General features: G+C 39.2%; 1 protein-coding gene across 2 annotated transcripts in view; it reads left to right on the top strand.

Moving 5' to 3' along the window:
• Positions 1 to 18,664, top strand: part of sardh (sarcosine dehydrogenase) — a 43,817-nt gene that overhangs the window by 559 nt on the left and 24,594 nt on the right. For both annotated transcript variants that reach the window (XM_026174125.2, XM_026174124.2), the window contains exons 2-10: positions 607 to 796; positions 1,257 to 1,393; positions 1,607 to 1,785; positions 2,989 to 3,168; positions 3,543 to 3,666; positions 3,883 to 3,983; positions 9,338 to 9,442; positions 14,027 to 14,156; positions 18,524 to 18,610. In XM_026174125.2, the coding sequence (XP_026029910.2) occupies positions 612 to 796; positions 1,257 to 1,393; positions 1,607 to 1,785; positions 2,989 to 3,168; positions 3,543 to 3,666; positions 3,883 to 3,983; positions 9,338 to 9,442; positions 14,027 to 14,156; positions 18,524 to 18,610 (1,228 nt within the window). In that variant the 5' untranslated portion in view covers positions 607 to 611. The remainder of the gene's footprint in view (positions 1 to 606; positions 797 to 1,256; positions 1,394 to 1,606; positions 1,786 to 2,988; positions 3,169 to 3,542; positions 3,667 to 3,882; positions 3,984 to 9,337; positions 9,443 to 14,026; positions 14,157 to 18,523; positions 18,611 to 18,664) is intronic.

Here is an 18,664-nt window from a genome sequence, read left to right as displayed (position 1 = left end):
TTATGTAATTTGCATGCTCCGTTGTTTGAGATCGCAGAACTTCACGCCACGTTGCTACCTGGAACTGCTAATGTAGTTTCTTTTATTTTGAGACTTGTCGTTTCCAGGCGAGCGCACTCTGTGCATCGCGTTCTGTACGTTATTGCATAAATTGCACATTTACCCGCTAAAAGCTTTGTAATACGCATTAAGTGCGGGGTTATTTAGTGGTGAATGTGCTGCCGTTTTTGCGCCCAGGTGCCCAAAGTGTTTTTTCCAAAATCCTTGTTTGGTCAAACTATTGGTGTTTGCACGTGGCTGAACATTATATACTCGATCCGCCAAGTCTTGCCCACTAGATTTACTAACCCTGCGCAAATTTGCGTAAATTCCCCTGAACCTGAGTATAATAAAGTTATTTACATTTATTTTTCAGTTATTATGGTTTTCACTGGGTACAAAATGTTGCAAACAAACAAACAAACAAACAAACAAAACAAATCCTAGCCAGAACAAGCAGAAAATACTTCAGAAAAGAGTTTTTGTACATAATGACTTTGTTCTGAAACCTTGAGTGTTATAACTTAAAACTTAAAATGTCCCTTTGTGTTGTCTTACTGCACACAGGGGTCATGGCCTTCCTTAGGAGCGCAGTTTGGCGAGTGTTCTCAGCAGTGAGGCCTCCTCTTTCTCCGCTGTGCCGGACAAGCACTCGGTCCTACAGCTCGGAGCCCACCAAGGAAAAGAGTGTTCCCTACGAGAAGACACTCAAACAGGAGGATGGAGCCTCCTCAGGACCCACTAAGCCATTACCCAGGTTAGATTGGGTTTTGAATGGATAAATGGATTGTGTGGGAATGTTTTCAGAAATATATTCTTAAGATTATATGCAGTGACTTTATACATAAACAGCTGATTAATCTAATGGTTGAAGTGGTGGATTAATACGTGATTGTGAAGAAAAACTAGTTCATGGAGGAATGGACACAGTGATGTACAAGTTCTGAACAGAATATAGATGCTCTGTTGATACTTTGCACTGGGAAAGGTTTGTATCAAAACAAGAGTGTTTATTGTTCGTTTAATTTAAAAAAAGGAGTTATTGGTCATTATTGTTGCTGTAGTTTAAAGATTGGAAGCAGGGGGAAAGAAAAAGGGACTGTGTTGCACTTGTGAATTGATAAGTTAGTGCTAGCTCACAGGCTGGTTGGTTACCTTCATATGTCAAGAGTAGCATCAGCCTTTTTAGTCTTTTCATATACCTCCTCCTGCCTCAGGTCAGCTGATGCGGTGGTGATTGGAGGAGGAAGCCTGGGCTGTCAGACCATTTACCACTTGGCCAAAATGGGAATGACTAATGTAGTTCTACTGGAGAGAGACAGACTGACTGCTGGCACCACCTGGCATACTGCAGGTAACAGTCTGTAACAGTACAGAGAGCTGTGTTTGCCTGAAGTTATACATCCTACTTTAATAGCAGCGTTCTAATAAGAAGTTTTAAGAGTAAATTAAGCACTCTTTGGTAATTTTGTGTAGTAATTATTATCAAGTGTGTTCACCTGCATGTGCGAGACGCTCACTAATGTCCACTAAGTTTTTTGCACTCCTGTGTCCCTCTGTTTATTAGGCCTCCTGTGGCAGCTGCGACCCAGTGATGTTGAGGTAGAGCTCCTGGCCCACACCAGGAATGTGATTAGCAAAGACCTAGAGGAGGAGACGGGTCTCCATACAGGCTGGATCCAGAACGGAGGGCTCTTCATTGCTTCCAACAAGCAAAGACTTGACGAGTACAAGCGCCTCATGTCGGTAAAGACAGAGACATGTTGGTTGTGAACATTATTAGGAAAGCATAGATTCACTGTTCAGTAAACAGAGGCAAAACACATGAAAATGTGTTTGTATTCATTGATCAGTCTGTTGATCAGTTGTTGTTGATCAATGCTTATGACAATTTTCATATTAATGATGAGGAAACTGACCTCACAGCCCAATGTTCGTCAGTGGTGCTAGTTTCAGTCATTAGTTTCAATCATTATGCAAGTGAACTGTTTATAAGGTTGGGGAAATCTCCGCTCAGCTCAGACTTGAAGAAGCAACTTGGATGAGTGACGAAGCGTTTATTCTGCTAAAAACGCTGCATCCGAATGAACAGAATTAACTTTTTGGGATACAAAAGGAGTCACACAAACACACAAAGACTTCAGATGGAGCAAGTACTTCTGTGACAGCAATTAGACAAGATGAAAGTAAATATTATCCTTAGTCAAAATTGTTTGTTTTCTATTTAGTTCACAGTGCTTCAAGAAAAGAACGCTTCATTTCAAAGTATTTGAGTTTGTAAATCAGTTTGATTGATTTTATGTATATATTTATGCACATTTACCCATCTGCAACAGGGAAATCTTTTTTTATGCATGTAAATGTACTAAATATTTCCGAGACTGAGATAGTTGTTGGTGAGTAATGTCTCATAAATAATTCTATTCTTCAGGTAAAGGATCCTGAAGTCAAAAGCACCAAAGAACAAGACATATCGGCTTAATATGTGTGCACTACAGACATGGCCTCTACAGGATGTGTTTAGGGAACACTCTAGTTCATGAAACATTCGACTGCTGCTCCTCCTTGGGGCTTTTAAATGTAAAATTGATTGTGGGTTTTCTAAAAAAGTTTTTTTTACTGCTTAACATGAGGTACATGAGAGAGAAAAAAACTTAATTTACCTTAATTGTGTGTGTTAGATTTTCAAAGTTCACAAACAACACTACTGTTCCCTTTGCATATTATAAAACTAATACAGAACGCTATGCTGCCATAGCGGCAGACTCAACTTATAGTTACAGTATTGAAAAGAGTCTTTCTGTTTGCTTTATCATGAAGATAAAGACTTTGATATGATTTAAAATGATGGCAGATTTTTCTCTAACCACTTATTTGAAATTGGAACAAAGGTGCCTTTAAAGTAATATTTACATTGAACACGTCATCTCCCCATTTTCTTTTTTCTAGCTGGGCAAAGTTTATGGTATTGAGTCCCATGTCCTTTCACCGGCTGAGACGAAGGACCTGTATCCTCTGATGAATGTCGATGATCTTTATGGAACACTGTATGTTCCAAAAGACGGCACCATGGACCCTGCAGGTACCTGCACAACCTTGACCAGGGCAGCCACTGCCCGAGGAGCCACGGTAATGTCTACTGATCTGCTAAATGCCTCTTTAGTTGATGGCCAGCTTTATTCTGTTTCTACCCATAGATTTCAATCTGTGTGTGTGTGTGTGTGTGTGTGTGTGTGTGTGTGTGTGTGTGTACACACACACACATTAGTTTTGATTTTGCATGTCTTTATATTGTGAACAGCCCAACTACTACACTACATTCTTAAGCTTTGCACAAATGACTCACATGTTCCGTTACTTTTCCTCTGTAGTAATAAGTAAATACGAGGCTTCTCCAGTCGGACATCTATACGTCTGTAATATTACTCGACTGATTCCCTGTGCATTGTACTTGCATGGAAAAAAGTGCATACAGCATTTCAGTTTTCCATTCTTTAAATCAGGTGATCGAAAACTGTCCTGTAACTGGCATTCAAGTGCGAACTGATGATATTGGTGTGAAGAGGGTAAAGGCAGTGGAGACACAACACGGAACCATTGAGACACCTTGTGTGGTGAACTGTGCAGGTTTGCTGGCTTTCTTTTTCAAAGATGACAAATCCACAAATGTAACACAGTGTAAAGCAGTCTTTATGTAACCTGCAACTGCTCTCCTGATGTAAATGTATCCTGTAAAAGTGAAATCGCAATGAGCAAAGGAAAATCCATACACTTTTTAAGGATATTTGTTTGGTGTTAAAGGTAACACACTTATGACATTTTTGCCTTTCTGTGTTACCGCAGGTGTGTGGGCCACCAAGCTGGGAGAAATGGCCGGAGTCAAGGTTCCTCTCATTGCTATGCATCATGCCTATGTGGTAACAGAGAGAATCGAGGGCATACAGGTATGACCACCGTTCCTGGAGTCAGTGCTATCAGCTAATGTCAGAAATTGCCTCAAGAGGCTTTACCAGCCTGTAGATCCCTTCGTGCCTTTAGACCATTTGATTAAATGAGGAAGACTTTCCTAAAAAAATCTTCAGCAGGAGGGCAAAAAAGGATTGAAGAAGTCCATAAAAGCAGTCGAGGATGGATACCTCTTAAAGTCGCAGCATTGCAGATTTACATCATAAATATTCAAAATGACAAACAAAAATTGTAAAGATGTATGAAAAATGACAACCCGTTCTACCTCCTAAAGCCACGTCCCGAATGATATTACAAAAATATAAAGTTAACGTTTTGTTTACATTTTTAACTTATTTGCAGTAAATGCTGCATTTGACAATGTTGTGTTACTAAGACATCATTGAATAAAAGAGGTGTTTCATTTTAATACATTTTTTTTTAATTTGTTTGTGAGTTTCCTTTTTACAAAGCAAGTTACTGTGATTTTAATAGGTTTACCAAATCTTCTCCGGGGGAATCATGAAGAAAGTTCAACATGCTTTGTTTTATTTGGCTTTGCCAACATTATAGTGAAGCAATCAGGATAAGTGGGCACACAAAGCTGTTTATCAACTTGAAAAGTTAAACCAGGGTTTTGGAGTCTAGCTAGGATTGTGTTCATATGAAAGGGGCGTCTGACCAATCATAAACATGGACAGGTCTGCTGGCAGCAGAAAGAGAAAACTACGATTTTAGCAAAATGCTGTATGAAGAAGTAAAACGCATGGTACAGGCTGTAAGCAACAAAGCTGCTGCAGTGCAGAGAGGAAAGGCACTGTGTGTGTTTGTGTGTTTTAAGTGCCTTAATCTGTATTTCTGGAAATGATCTACTACACTGATAAAGTTTAATCTCTGTGAACCCAGAAAGGAAAGTGACCAAAAACACTGACTGTTACTTACAGTCAGTGTTTTTGGTCACAGGATATCAGTTCTCTGTCATTAAAACATGAGAAAATCTGATAGATTATAATTGTTACTCTGTTAAATTAATAGTTAATGTGTTTAGGATACTTTAATTTGTATTCTTTCAGCTACAGCCCTGGTGTTGTGTAACAGTGTGAGAGCAACTATAGAATAGAGTAGGTGCATAAGTTTAAATCTATTTAGCATTTTCTCTAATGCACACACAGTAAAGTATGGATATAGGCTCAAATATTTGCATCCACTCGCTTAAATCTTTTAAGAAGTGGTGCTGAGGGTTCTACAATGTCGTTTAACTTGAGGAGGCCAAGGTCTATTAACTTCTCATTAGTGATCATGATTGACTATAAAAGTTAGTTTCTCTTTACCAGCATAAAGTGGATTTGTTTGACAGCACTCACTTGTTTGACTAATACCCAAAATAATGGGAAAGTCCAAGGAACTCTGTGAAGATCTAAAGAGAATTGTAGAGTAACACAACTTGTACATAAGTAAAAGTTTTTCTCATGTGTCACTGAGGCCTAGAATAAGACCCAAGCTGTCACCCTCAGGTAAAAAAAAAATTGGTAAGGGTGTTTAGGAACAACCCAGGAACCCTGTCGTGAACTGGAAACTGCTGGAACACCAGCTCACTGTCCACAGTGAAGCCAATCTGAGAACTTAGAGAATGCCGACCAAGAAAGAGCGGTGAGTGCTGGCCTTGTCAAGTTAAAAGATATTGTCAAACCTTCAGCGCCACTTATTAAAAGATTTAAGTAAATGTATATGTATTTTTTACCGTGTGGATTATTGAATTGAATTGATATACCTTTTATTAGTCCCACAAGGGGAAATTTCATAAGGCTGCCGACCTATTGCACGCAATGGCGGCACCATCTTACCCTCCGACCATACATACATTACACAAAACATCACATGGGGAAGACAGGTCAGAGAGGTATAATAATGGGAAAATGCACCACACGAGGAAAGATGAGGAGAAAAAAAATAACTCCCCCCAGACTGAGCTCCAACAGGGAGATCAGTTTGATTCCTTCCTTAATTCTTCGATAAGTCAGGGCCAAGCCAGCTCCGATTCGCCAGAACCCTGTTACCATGGTTCCGAATACTGTAGGTAGATATCTTCAGCACTCAGGCTCACCCAAGCCCAAACTTCTCGTTGAGAAAGGGGTGTCAATTGCATTTAGGGACCAGTTGATCCAATCCATAATTCCTCTTTTAGGTTTTAGAGAACAGACTGTGAGAGAGTGTTCCAGGGAAAAGTAATACAAAAAACACGAGACTAGACAAGGACATAAGAGGCTAAGCAGGGAAGCTAAGGAAGAGGAGGAGAGGAGAAAAGTGCGACTGCCTTCGTCAAGAGCAAGAGCAGAAGATTAGAGAACATCCAAACTAAATTCAAACGTGTGCACCAAGTTCTCTTTCCTTTTTTGAAGTCATTAAAGATGTATGCTGTACAGTGTTTCCCCCAGGGGTTAGTTACCACAGCGACGTACTCTCATGAGAGTTGACGTGAAAAACAACAGATTGTTTGCCAAAAGCGGGCGAATGTTTCAAATAACTCATTTCCTTTCATAAATACCAGACATATTATGGTATTGTTTCACTGCTACTTGGTGGCAACTGTTGCACGATGGTGTGTATTTAATGGCTAATTTATAAACAGTTTTTCAAGGTGGAGGAGGGTAATTCTGTCTGCATTAAGGTTATATAACCAGTAGGGGGCACTATGACCAAACAGATTTTCAGCCTGCGATGGCCCAGACTGTTGTTTTATTGTTTGCAATAATTTGTAATAGAAAAGTAAACAGAATAATTTGTGTGTATCTTTATATTAATGGGATGATATGTGAACCTGCATCTACTGGGGAAGCCCCTGTGTGTGTGTATACTTTATAACAGATGTTCACATGATTCACTGTATCTCTGTGATTGCGAGTCTTACGACTGTTAGATTAAATTAGTGTACACATGCATGACTGTGCTCATCTTCTCGAGGCTGGTGGTTGTAGGCGGTCTGTCAGCTCCCCTGTATTATGTAGTTTAAGAGGAGCTTAACCAGCATTACTGCTACATCACGTTCACAGACGTCAGCCCACACACAAAATGACACACTCGCACACTTGGATGTCAGGAAATCTGTTCCCACCAGAGTGTGCAACTTGTCAGGTCAAACATTTCATGTCATCTGTGTGCCTTTGTGTGACATGTAACCTCCTGGGAGGCTGTGGTGGCTTTAAAGCAAGGGGAAAAGAAACCATACCAGATTGTGTGAATACATGAAGGACAGAAGGTAGTGCAATGTTTAGTATTGATCACATGAAGGAAGCTGGCAGCTGCACCCAGTGCACAAGAGAGGGGAAATGAGCAGTTTGGCTTTTGTTATTTGGAGTGAGCGGTTTTTAAAATGTCAGCTTGTTCGCTGGTATTTTGGTTTTACCCGGAAAACCAGTTGGTGGGTAGAAAAGACCTCCATAGTGACGTGAATACAGATGAGACAGCATACCTAAAATGTAACTATTTATTGAACATTTTTGCATAAATATTTATTAGAACACAATGAAATGATTACATGGTATGTTAGACACGATGCTGTGATGCATAAAGAAATGCTTTGGTTTATTAAGATAAGTCATTGTATGGACGACTGCTGCTGTAAACATTTTTAAGGCTGTTTTTTAGTCCCATGTTGTGATGCCCCTTTTGTACAGCTCTTAACATCTTATAAAAATGTAGCACTAAACAAAAGTGCACTTGTCTTTATATTCAGCTTCCAAGGAACCAGACTTTATTATAATTATTTAAGGTAGGATTTTTAGACATTTAAAAAAAAAATCTTGACTGGTTTTTCATTCTTTTTTTAATCCAGTCCTTTTATCTGACTATTTCCAGATTTTTTTCTTCTTCTTTTTTAATCCACTTAACCAACTGAACCCACTTAATCACTCAAGCATTAAAAAGGTATCAAACTCTAGGGATTAACCAGTATTGTGTCCACATATATTAGACAACTTAGCAAAGACACATTTTAAATTGTATCTTTAGGTGCTTTGTTTCTAGCAGCCTGTTGCAAGAACACATGAGGTCATAAAATCAATAAAAATGCCAAAGATAACATTTTGATAGGAATTAAACTGTATTTTTGGCACCAACAAGGTGATTCCCAAAAAGCTATTAGCTGAAAACCTGGCAAATGCTGACATAATGTGCAGTGTATTCTTAAAAATTGGTGAAGAAGAGGCCAATACTATCTACAGGAGATGAGCAGTATCTGAAAGTCATGTACTTAAGAAGTAGGAAATATCCAGCAAAGACTTGACACAGGACCTGAGAGATGCATCTAACCCTTTAGTTCACCGAAGTCTCATCAGTAATGGTCTCAGTGGAAGTTTGGCTGTCAAGAAGCCATTGTTAAAGAAGGGAAATATAGGAGAAAAGGTTGAGGTATGCCAAATTAAACAGGAGCATGACCAAAAATCAGAGGCAACAGAGCTTATGGAGCGATGACAAATTGCTGTCAGCAGGTACAGAAGAAGTCAGGACAGAGAGACAAAAGTAAGTGTCTACATCCATCTCTAAAACAAATTGGAGGCTCGCATTTCAGCGAATGGTATTGGGGATGTTGTCAAAACGTATGGAATTATAATTGCACTTGAATCCACCATGCAGTATCAACTGGAAAGATTGTGGCAGCAGCTTCGTGTTTTTTAGAATGACAAGGAAACTCACTCTTGTCCATGTTTCAATAAGTCACTGCACCTGTTTTCCATTTTCCTTTAGAACATAAAGAAATTCTTAGCAATTTAAAATTTTTATGAATAGCTTTAGACCAGCGGTCCCCAACCCCCGGGCCTTGGACCGGTACTGGTCCGTGAGTTGTTTGGTACCGGGCCATGAGAGTTGAGGCTCAGGTGTGAAATGTATGGTTTTCAGGGTTTTCAGCGTTATCTTGTTATTGTTTTTATCGTTTACTCGGTCTTCCTGGGTCTTTTCACGTGTGTTATGAATAAATCTTCTTTTTTTCGGTACCGGTACTAGTTTTATTTTGTTGTATTTATCCACGACACCTTAAAGTCCAGTCCGTGGAAATATTGTCGGGCATAAACCGGTCCGTGGCGCAAAAAAGGTTGGAGACCTCTGCTTTAGACAGCCTTTGGGATTTCAGTCTCTGGAGCCTATCCCATCCATCCCTGAGCTCTTGTGACCCTGAATTGGATGTGCGATGAAGAAATTCACTCAATGGAGTGAATGTAGATTTTTATGAACTTGGAGAATTTAAACAACTATTTGGTAATAAAATTACTTTTTGTTTTTTTTTCATAAAAACCGTCCTTAACTGATTGTGTTCTCATTCCTTCGTGTTTTGATCCGTTCACTTTCATCTTCCCAGAACATGCCAAATGTCAGGGACCATGATGCGTCAGTGTACCTGCGCCTTCAAGGTGACGCTCTGTCTGTGGGCGGTTATGAAAGAAACCCCATCTTCTGGGATGAGGTAAGCTTGAATGTCATCCTGAGGTTAATTGTCAGATTCTCTTTCTATTCGTTTCCGTGAGTGCTGTGATAAAAGATTTAGCTTTGCTCGACAAAAAAAATCAAATACTTTAATTAGGAAGCTGAATAAACTCATCCAGTTTATATACTTATGTGTCATTTTGACCTCATCTCTTATTTACCTTGTCTATTACTTTCTGCTGTATTAGTTTGGAGGTCAAACTGTATTCATAACAGCAGTCAAAACTCTGTGTGTGTGTGTGTGTGTGTGTGTGTGTGTGTGTGTGTGTGTGTGTGTGTGTGTGTGTGTGTTAATTTTAAAGGAAAACTGTAAAAAATATTTAACATTCAGGGGAAATTGTTATTTGTTTTATTCCAAAAAACTGATATAAAGACTGATAGTTTGTGACCATCCTGCATAGCTTAGCATTAAGACGGAGGTACTATAAGAACAGTTAGCAGTTTTCTTCCATTCTTTATGATCACATCTTTTTACACTCCAATTTTGCTATTTCTCCCATAGTTTGCAGGATGCTCAGACTTGGTTTTAATATATGTATCCTATTTATTTTATTTTTTTTATGTTTTAGTTGTTTGTCTAGGAATCTGAATTCAGGATGTTTATGTGTGCTTAGCCTGAATACAGAACAACAGTAAGCCACTAATCTGGTTCTGTTTAAATTAGAGATGGACCGATCCGATATTACGTATCGGTATCGGTCCGATACTGACCTAAATTACTGGATCGGATATCGGAGAAAAATAAAAAATGTAATCCGATCCATTAAATATCACGAAAGCACCTCACAAAACTTGCAACACCCCGTAACTCACCTCAGAACGTTAGCACGTCGGAGCAGTATGCATCACGTGATAGAGCGGCTGTGGCATGCGGGACCTGTCGGTGGTCTGGATAGCATGTGGAGCTTCGCTAGCAACCCAGCATTTCATCTCCGACAAAGTTATCCCCGAGAGAAGTAAAGCAAGTGTGTAAGTCCATCTCTGAATGTTTGTAAAGCATTCCTGCGTTAAGCTTAACAAACGATATATGGAGCGACTGCCTCTCCGGCTGCTACTTCAATCATGAAACTGCTTAACGATCAGCTGATCGGCTTTTCTGTCGGGAGTCCGTGTCTCTGGTTTGTTTTTGGCCCACTTTGCACCAGAAAGAGGAAACCAGCGGCTAAACAACAGCAGCACGTTTAAGCTTGATCAGCTGTTGTTAGAATGTATTTAATATTACTTTCTACTCCAGGATCTTTTTCTACGTAGCTGACGCTGGTAACTGTGCAGGGGCGGATCTAGCAAAGTTTAGCCAGGGGGGCCGATAGGGCATTAACAGGGAAAAGGGGAGCAGAAAGACATACTTTTCTTTCTTATTCTCATTTAAAATGTCGAGCTTTTAATAAATAATTATCTGACACCCAAAGTTTTAATTTGATGCAAAATGAATAGAAGTCCATTACTGTATATAGTAACTATTAAGTCTAATATATATACCCTAGTAAGCTATAGTACTTTTTCCTTTGGGAAGGTACCATCTGTGCAGTCTGCAATTTTGTTGAAGAAAGATGTTGAATCTATTTAATATTTCTTGAAAAATAATTGATTTCTGTGCATTTTTTTTCACACTGCATCAAATTAAGGTTGATTACGTCGATTAAGCATCATGAGGTGGAGCGTGAGGGGTGGTTCCCTATTTTTTATTTATTTATTTTTGTTGTTGCTGGGAGTTGGAACCCTATTAGTTAGGTTGCTTAATATTTACACTAAGTACTCTTTAAAATACCAGAATAGGGAGGATGGTGTAGGTTTAAGTTTATTAGATTGATCAGTGTTGCTGAACTATGAAATATTTTTTTTGCATACAGGTATAACAGAATAGCTTTAGTGTAGTTGTTGTTTTAAACTTGAGTATGAACTTATACAAAATGCAGCAAGATATTTAAAAAAAAAACTGTTTTGTTGAAACACACTATATCGGATTCATATCGGTATCGGCAGATATCCAAATTTATGATATCGGTATCGGACATAAAAAAGTGGTATCGTGCCATCTCTAGTTTAAATATTCCTACAGCCTACTGGGTCGACTTTATAGGTTTTTAATATGACAGACAAATATCAATTCTCTTATCATCTTTCTGTAAAGACACAAAGCTACAAATGTTGGACTTTAAGTATAAAAACTTGAGTAGCCATTATAAAGGAAAGCGCAACAAACTGTGTTTATGATGCTTCTGAAGGCACAGGAGTAGGTATAGTATACCTAGTAGGGAAAGAACAGGATTCCCTTCCCCCCCCCAAGTTCTGTTGGAATCTTTGGCTTTTGTTGGATGATTTCATCAAATCCAGTGCCTTCAGGTCACTTACGCGAAGGCGAAGTTTATTAACCTTGATGCAAATAATGAAACAAAAAAGGGATCAAACGCTGACACTTTTGGAAAGTTTATTTTTCTCTAGAAAGTTTATACAGAAAACTATACTTAGAAAGGAAAAAACTAGTCCTATATTTGTATCCATTAATAAAACTGTTGCAAGTCTTATTGCCCACACTCCACATATATTTTATTTCTAATGTGCACAGTGATGAGCACAGTGCTCAAGAGGGGATAAGTCTATTGGATTTTAATTACCTCATACTCATTCTTTTAGCACAACCCCTGACAAACATTGTATTTTTAGCTCCGCTTGGGGTGAAATTTGTTTTATTGGAACATTAAAACCAAAGTACATCTGTAAAAGGAACTGAAGGCTCTGAAGACTAATTATTCGAACAACACTTTGGCAACTAGAAAAAGTCATTGTGCAAGCAGTTGCATGTTCCATGCAAAGACCGACTTTAGAGAGAGTTTGACTTTGGAGATTGATCTTTTTAAGAGCCTTTGAACTGACAGGTGGTCTTGGTCTTAATGGATTTGTACTTTCTCTCAAGGACAGGTTTTTAGAGCAGTTTGTTAAGTGGGCTGGCAGGAGGTTTGGTGGCATGCATTTATGCATTAGATACTTAAAACTTTTCACTCGTCATGCATTCCTTCTTGATTTATGCCTGTTTTTTTTCTTTAAGACTTTGGTCTTTTATACTATTCAGAAGTAATGAAAGCCATTAGACGTTTTCTGCAGGTCACCGATAATATCTTTTTGCCTAACTTCCTGGCTTTCTGTCCTTCTGGCTGGCTGGCTGCCTGTCTGCAGATTCCTCAGTGGTTTTTACATATTAGAGGATTTCTTTGAGCGGAAGCAGCTTCTTTGTTCTCGTTCTGCAGCAGCTTTGATGTCTTAAAGCAAGTGGAAGAAGAAAGAATAGATACCAAAAGGAGAATTAGCAAGGAGACGTGGAGAATAGAAGAAGCGGAGTGATTGAAGATGAGCTAGATTGATGGCTTGGGAAGGATTGGGAGAAGTGTGGTGCCTAGGACAAAGGTATCTGCTTCTCAGATACCCCAGTTGAGTGTCAATGCCCGGTAATAGTGCAGAACTCTTTGTTCACATGAAAGCAGCTACTGTCAGCTTAGGCATCCATATGACATTAAAGTCTTAATCGAAGCTGAGAGTGTCACAGCAGATGGTAATTGTGAAGCCAAAGGAATTTCCTTCAGTACGTCCTCTGTACTTGACTGTAGACCATAACCATCTATCTAACTTAATCACTTATGTTCAACATTTATAAAAACGGGTTGATATTGTTATCCAGTGTTCTTGTTTTGTTTTTGTTTAGGCATGTCTGTTACATAATTAAAAAAAATTGAGGAAAGTAAAGTAAAAGTAGATGAAAGAGTGAATCAGGGCAGGAATTGAGAGAGAAATACGTGACTGATAAAATTGCTGGACAGCTCTGGTGTGCTGGACTTTCCACTTTGAGTGCCCTGAGTCAGCCAGATTAGTGTTTGATGGGAAGGTGGGGGGTGGGGGGTCGTCTGTGCTGCTGGCCATTAGTTGTAGGAGTTAAAGGCTGGATTTTGGTGTGGCTGAAAAGGAGGGAGTTACAGAACTCCAGATTGGAGCAAATTAAAGCTTGGACAAGATACTGAGATGAGAGGAAGGGCTGATTTGACAGATGTTTCTGTGGTGAGGAAGAGTTGATTTAACAGATGCTACAGGATGTGTTGTGGCTGCAGCCTTGCTTCCTCCAGTCACATATGAAGAGGATAAAAGAGCACAGCAGTATTTTTGACACTGGCACTGCGGTGGTACATCAGCATTGAACATCACAGTAGTAGTGCTGACTGTAGCCTACAAAGACACACAAAGAAAAGGAAAAATATTAAAATGCACCATTATTCAGTGCTCGTTTTACTGCTCATTTGCATTTTCTCAAAAATCTTCAATTCAATTTTTCTAATTAGATGTGGTCCCTAATAGGTCCCTATTTATGTGATTTGGTGTCTTCCTCAAACAGAACTCATTTTCAGTGTGAAAATTCGTTTCAAAATTGGTGTGTTTTAGGGGTAAAAGAGAGAAAGTAAATGTGTGCTGCTATTTTAAGGTTACTCAAGGTTTCAAGGTTATTGGAAGTAAGCCAGTCATTTATTATCAGTGTGCCTTTATTTATTTATTTATTTATTTATTTTTCAATATTTCCCAGGTGTCTGATAAGTTCGCCTTCAGCCTGTTCGATCTGGACTGGGATGTCTTTATGCAACATATTGAGGGTGCAGTCAACAGAGTTCCTGCTCTGGAACAGACTGGCATCAAGTCCACTGTCTGTGGACCAGGTACGCGCGCGCGCACACACACACACACACACACACACACACACACACACACACACACACGCACATGCTCAGTTGTGTTCCCATCACCTCATGGGGAATTACATTTACTGAGGTCGTTTCCTGGAGACTTACTCTATCTGCAACCTCCTAACATTAACCCTTCCACTAATCTTAAGCTTAAAGTCTACATGCTAAGATGTAGATATGTGTTTAACATTACAGGGATTTATGTCCCTAAAAACAAAGCAGGTCATCTATTTGTGACTATGTGTAAGCGGACATATATATCCCCACAGGAAAAATGCAATCATGCACACATACAAGCACTAGTTCAAAAGAAGCATTAATCTTTGAGCAATTCCTCCATGCCTTTCCCTACAAATCCTTATGCATTACAGCAGCAAACAAGCAACTTTCACAACACTTTGGATGCATACTGTGGTTGCCCATGAATATGTAAACTAGCGAGCTGTATGCCATGTTTGCAGAGGAGATAGTTTGATTAGCTCGAGCCTGACTTCCTGTGCAGGTAATATCACATTGCCCAGCTGGTTATGTGAGCTGGTCTGTAGCCATGCTTTGTGGTTTCTGATTTGAGTTTTTCATTATTTTAGCCTGGAGCAGCAGTTTGGAATAATGATCAGAATGATTTTGTGAGGATAGAAAAGTAAAACAGAGTGATAAAATGAAAGTACAAAAGACATTTAGAAGGAACTTTGACAAAAAGCAAACATACAAAAAAGAAAATGTTAAAGGGAAATAATAATTGATAACATAAATTTTACAGAGATGAAATAAAGACGAAATGATGGAAGAAAAAATAAAGATAGAAGTCTGAAAAGCTGTCTGTTCTTCTTATCTGTGCCCTTGGCTTTAAGTTCATTTTATGTTTACTGGATAAGCTTGCTGCGTTAAACAAAACATTTTCAGAGTGAGAAAATGTTACTAACGAGAAATGAGAAGTTACTAAGGCACCTTTGGCATTTCCATGAGGATACAGCAGGCTAAATGAAGGAGAAATTTCAAATATAAATCGAATATTATGAGTTCCATCAGTATGTGCAATTCACCACTCAGAGAGACTTATTTATATAGACAGAAGTATGGAAAATTGAGTTAAAGGTTTACGGTGTTTTCTTTTGGAATATTCAGCAGTTAGTCTAATGTTGCTAAAAGACGTATTCACACGCATGTGTTTGTAGGTATTTAAGAGAAAATATCTCTTTCGGCTTGGTTCAGTTGAGTAATAAAAGTACTGATATCTTAATGTATCTGCTGCAATTTCTCTGTTACATAAGACATTGTTAGTTTTAAAGTTTGCGTGTATTGGATTTTTGAAAAAGTTATTATTGCATTGCAGAACTTGGCTAAAGTTGCCTTTAAACAACTTCCAGCTCTCCAAAACCACCCATCCAATCTGTGGTTTTTAACGCAAGTGGAAATAGAAAAGGAGACATTACGGTTTAATGAACAGCCAGCCTGCCGTTATGGTTAGGAGGCATTTACTGACCACAAACGGCTCGCTAAGTTTCAGTGTTGCACACAGCTGTTCTAAAGTCTCAGAGGACCAAGCCTGACCAAAAACTAAATGATAAATGGTGGCTTGCCAACTAAAATGAAAAGTTCTGAGCCTTAGCCTTGTCACAATTCCTCCCCACACTTTTATATCTTGTGCAAAACTAACACATCCTGTACTGTCAGATTGTCCACTGAATATAGAGACGCATTTCTTATTATATCCGCTAACATGTCAGATGATTCGGCGCTCAGACTGCTGATATCATGTTAAGACTGAAGACATCACATCTTTAAATCATCTAATTTGTGGAAGATCTGCTGCCATGTTTGATCATGAATATTTTAAAAACTACTAAAGACAAAAGCCTGAATTTTTCACTGGCCTTTCGTTTTGTAAAAATGAATCAGGATCTGAGATTTTGGATAGATATATCAAACATGACTATTTAAAATATGAAACACAAAATCAAGCTGCCCTGTAAAATACCATATTTGCGCAAACACTAATAAAACATTGCAAAAGGAAACTAGAATTCTGAATGGTTTATAGTCGAGTTTCAGAATAATGCAAAATGAAACTTTTTGAATAGATTAACACGAATTCATGGTCATAAAGTGCTATTTTCAATTAACTTTCACAATGGATTGAGAAAATATGACAAGTTGTATCACAAAGACAAAAATATCAGTAGTTAGTCTCGTCCGATTCTTGCAGGATTCAGTCTGGAAGTCAACTGCCTGATTCCTGCTTGCCTGTAGCAACTGTGGCATTAGGATTTGGGTTGGGTTAGGGGGTTAGGGTCTTGCATTGGAATACAGATCACAAGTGGACACAGCAACTTTACATTGCTACTTACGTGAAAGAGGCTACTAATCCCGTTTTAACTACTTTGAATTGTTGTGCTATATTTATTTTCATATGTGAAAAGTCTTACATCAGTACTTGTTGGGTTCTTTGCATTGTTATCGCCTCTTAGTATTTTAAGCTTACCCTGAATTATAAGATCTCTGATGGGCGTCAGATCTGGAAACGGTAGGTAGAGTATGTATCAAAATGAAAAATATGCAGATATTTATTGTTACTGAGCACATTATTTTACTGATATTTTTGTTTTACACTTTGTCATGTTTACTCAATGCAGCATGAAATTTGGATTCCTTCTTCATATTTGTGACAAGGAATTTCATATTAAAAAGTATTCTACCTGCTTTATTCTGCATTATTGTGAAATTGGGTTATATACACTTCAGAAAATGTTAGTATTTGTATGTATGCAACGTGATGTTTGTTATTAGTGTGTGCTCGCATAAGTGACTTTTTTTGGGGTTTTTTTTCTTCATATCTTGAGTAGATAATACTGTGACTTTTTTTTAAAATCTCTCTGTTCAAAATTACAGACCCTGATTCATAAGAAAGGTCCGGGAAAATTTCAGGCTTTCATCTTTTGTACTTTTTGAGATATTCATGCTCAGACATACCAAAAAAAATATCCATCTCTAATTTTTAGGCAAACTGGAGATGGATGAGCATAAAATCTTCTCAACATTTGATGATTTGGCATGGAATGACCCAAAGCCAGAGATGACACTGATAAAATAGCCAAAGTAGTCAAATATCCATCTATCAGTCCTTTTTTTTTTTTCTTTTTTTTTTTTGTGCCTGTCCCGTTTGGCTCTTTTGCCATCAGAATTGTTGTCTAAAGGCAAAGAAAGATGCCCAACGGATTTACTTTACCAAATTGACCATCCCAGCCTTGCCGTAATGGTCCATTTGATTCACCTTTTATTGTTTATTTTATTTTCACTTGCTGAATACGGGACAGACTTGACTGGGGGAAAGAAAGAGGGAAAGAGAAACAGCTGAGAAGAGGGACGGGGGAGAAGGGCAAAAGACAAAAACCAACAGAATGAGCAGAAGAAGAAAAAAAAGAAGAAAAAAAGAAAAAAAAATGCATATATCAATCACCTGGGTCACCTGCTGAGAAAGAAAAAAGAAAACAAGCAGAAGAGAACAAGAGTAATAGAATAAACAACATCACAATGATATATGGGAATATGACAGTAAATACTAAATATTAAACAATATTGTGCAGCACATAAGATCAACAGAACACAGTGTGCTTTGAGGTAGGAGCCAAAAAGGGTGTAGTTTGTGGGTGTGATCACCCGTGTGTACACCTGTGAGCATGGACGCGCTTGTATTTAAAAGGTTCCTTCATGTAATGATCTGCTAGAGGGTGTGGGGGGGCCACAGCCCCGTCCTCCAGGGCGTGAAGCAGGTATGGAGGAGATCAAGACTCCAGACATCCAGAGGCCCCCAGAACACAAGAGACCAAGGAAGACCAACAGAGGGGCAGCCGCGCCACTGTCCCAGAAAGAGCTGAGGAGAGTCCCAGATGAAGGCTCACTCAGCAGCCGCGGAGCAGAAGCCAGGGGGAGTTGCAGTGACGCGCCCGTGAGCTCCGCCGGCAGCCAGCCGTGCCTGAGTGACCCCACCTCCGAAGTGGCCCGAGCGAGCCCCAGGCTCCAGGCCCCGATAAGCGGCCGCCAAGGAGTGAGCCGGTGTGTACCTGGACGCCCATCCCCGGACACAAAGAACCACCAACGCACCGATGTCTGAGGGAGTCCGCCACTGGCAGGGGAAGTGGTGGTAGGGGGAGATAGGGGGGGATAGGCCTCCATACCTCCATCTATCAGTCCTTTTTCTTCTGCATATCCAATTCTGGGTCATGCGTGGACTGTATCCTATTCGAGCTACAACAGGAGCTGAGACTGACTCCTGTGACGAATTGGATAGAAACATTTTGTTCCCACCTTTATCACAAAGTTTCTCTTTGTTATTGTTTCAGAGTCATTCACAGCAGACCATAAGCCTCTGATGGGAGAAACACCAGAGGTCAGAGGTTTCTTCCTGGGCTGTGGCTTCAACAGTGCTGGTAAGTTCTGCGTCAGCTGACAACTGACAGTCTGAAGAAATAAAATAGTCAGAG

Source organism: Astatotilapia calliptera, chromosome 7 (genome assembly GCF_964374335.1).
Source record: "Astatotilapia calliptera chromosome 7, fAstCal68.1, whole genome shotgun sequence".
NCBI classification, from domain to species: domain Eukaryota; kingdom Metazoa; phylum Chordata; class Actinopteri; order Cichliformes; family Cichlidae; genus Astatotilapia; species Astatotilapia calliptera.
Note: the sequence above shows the minus strand (reverse complement) of the source record. Positions and strands in the feature narration are given on the sequence as shown.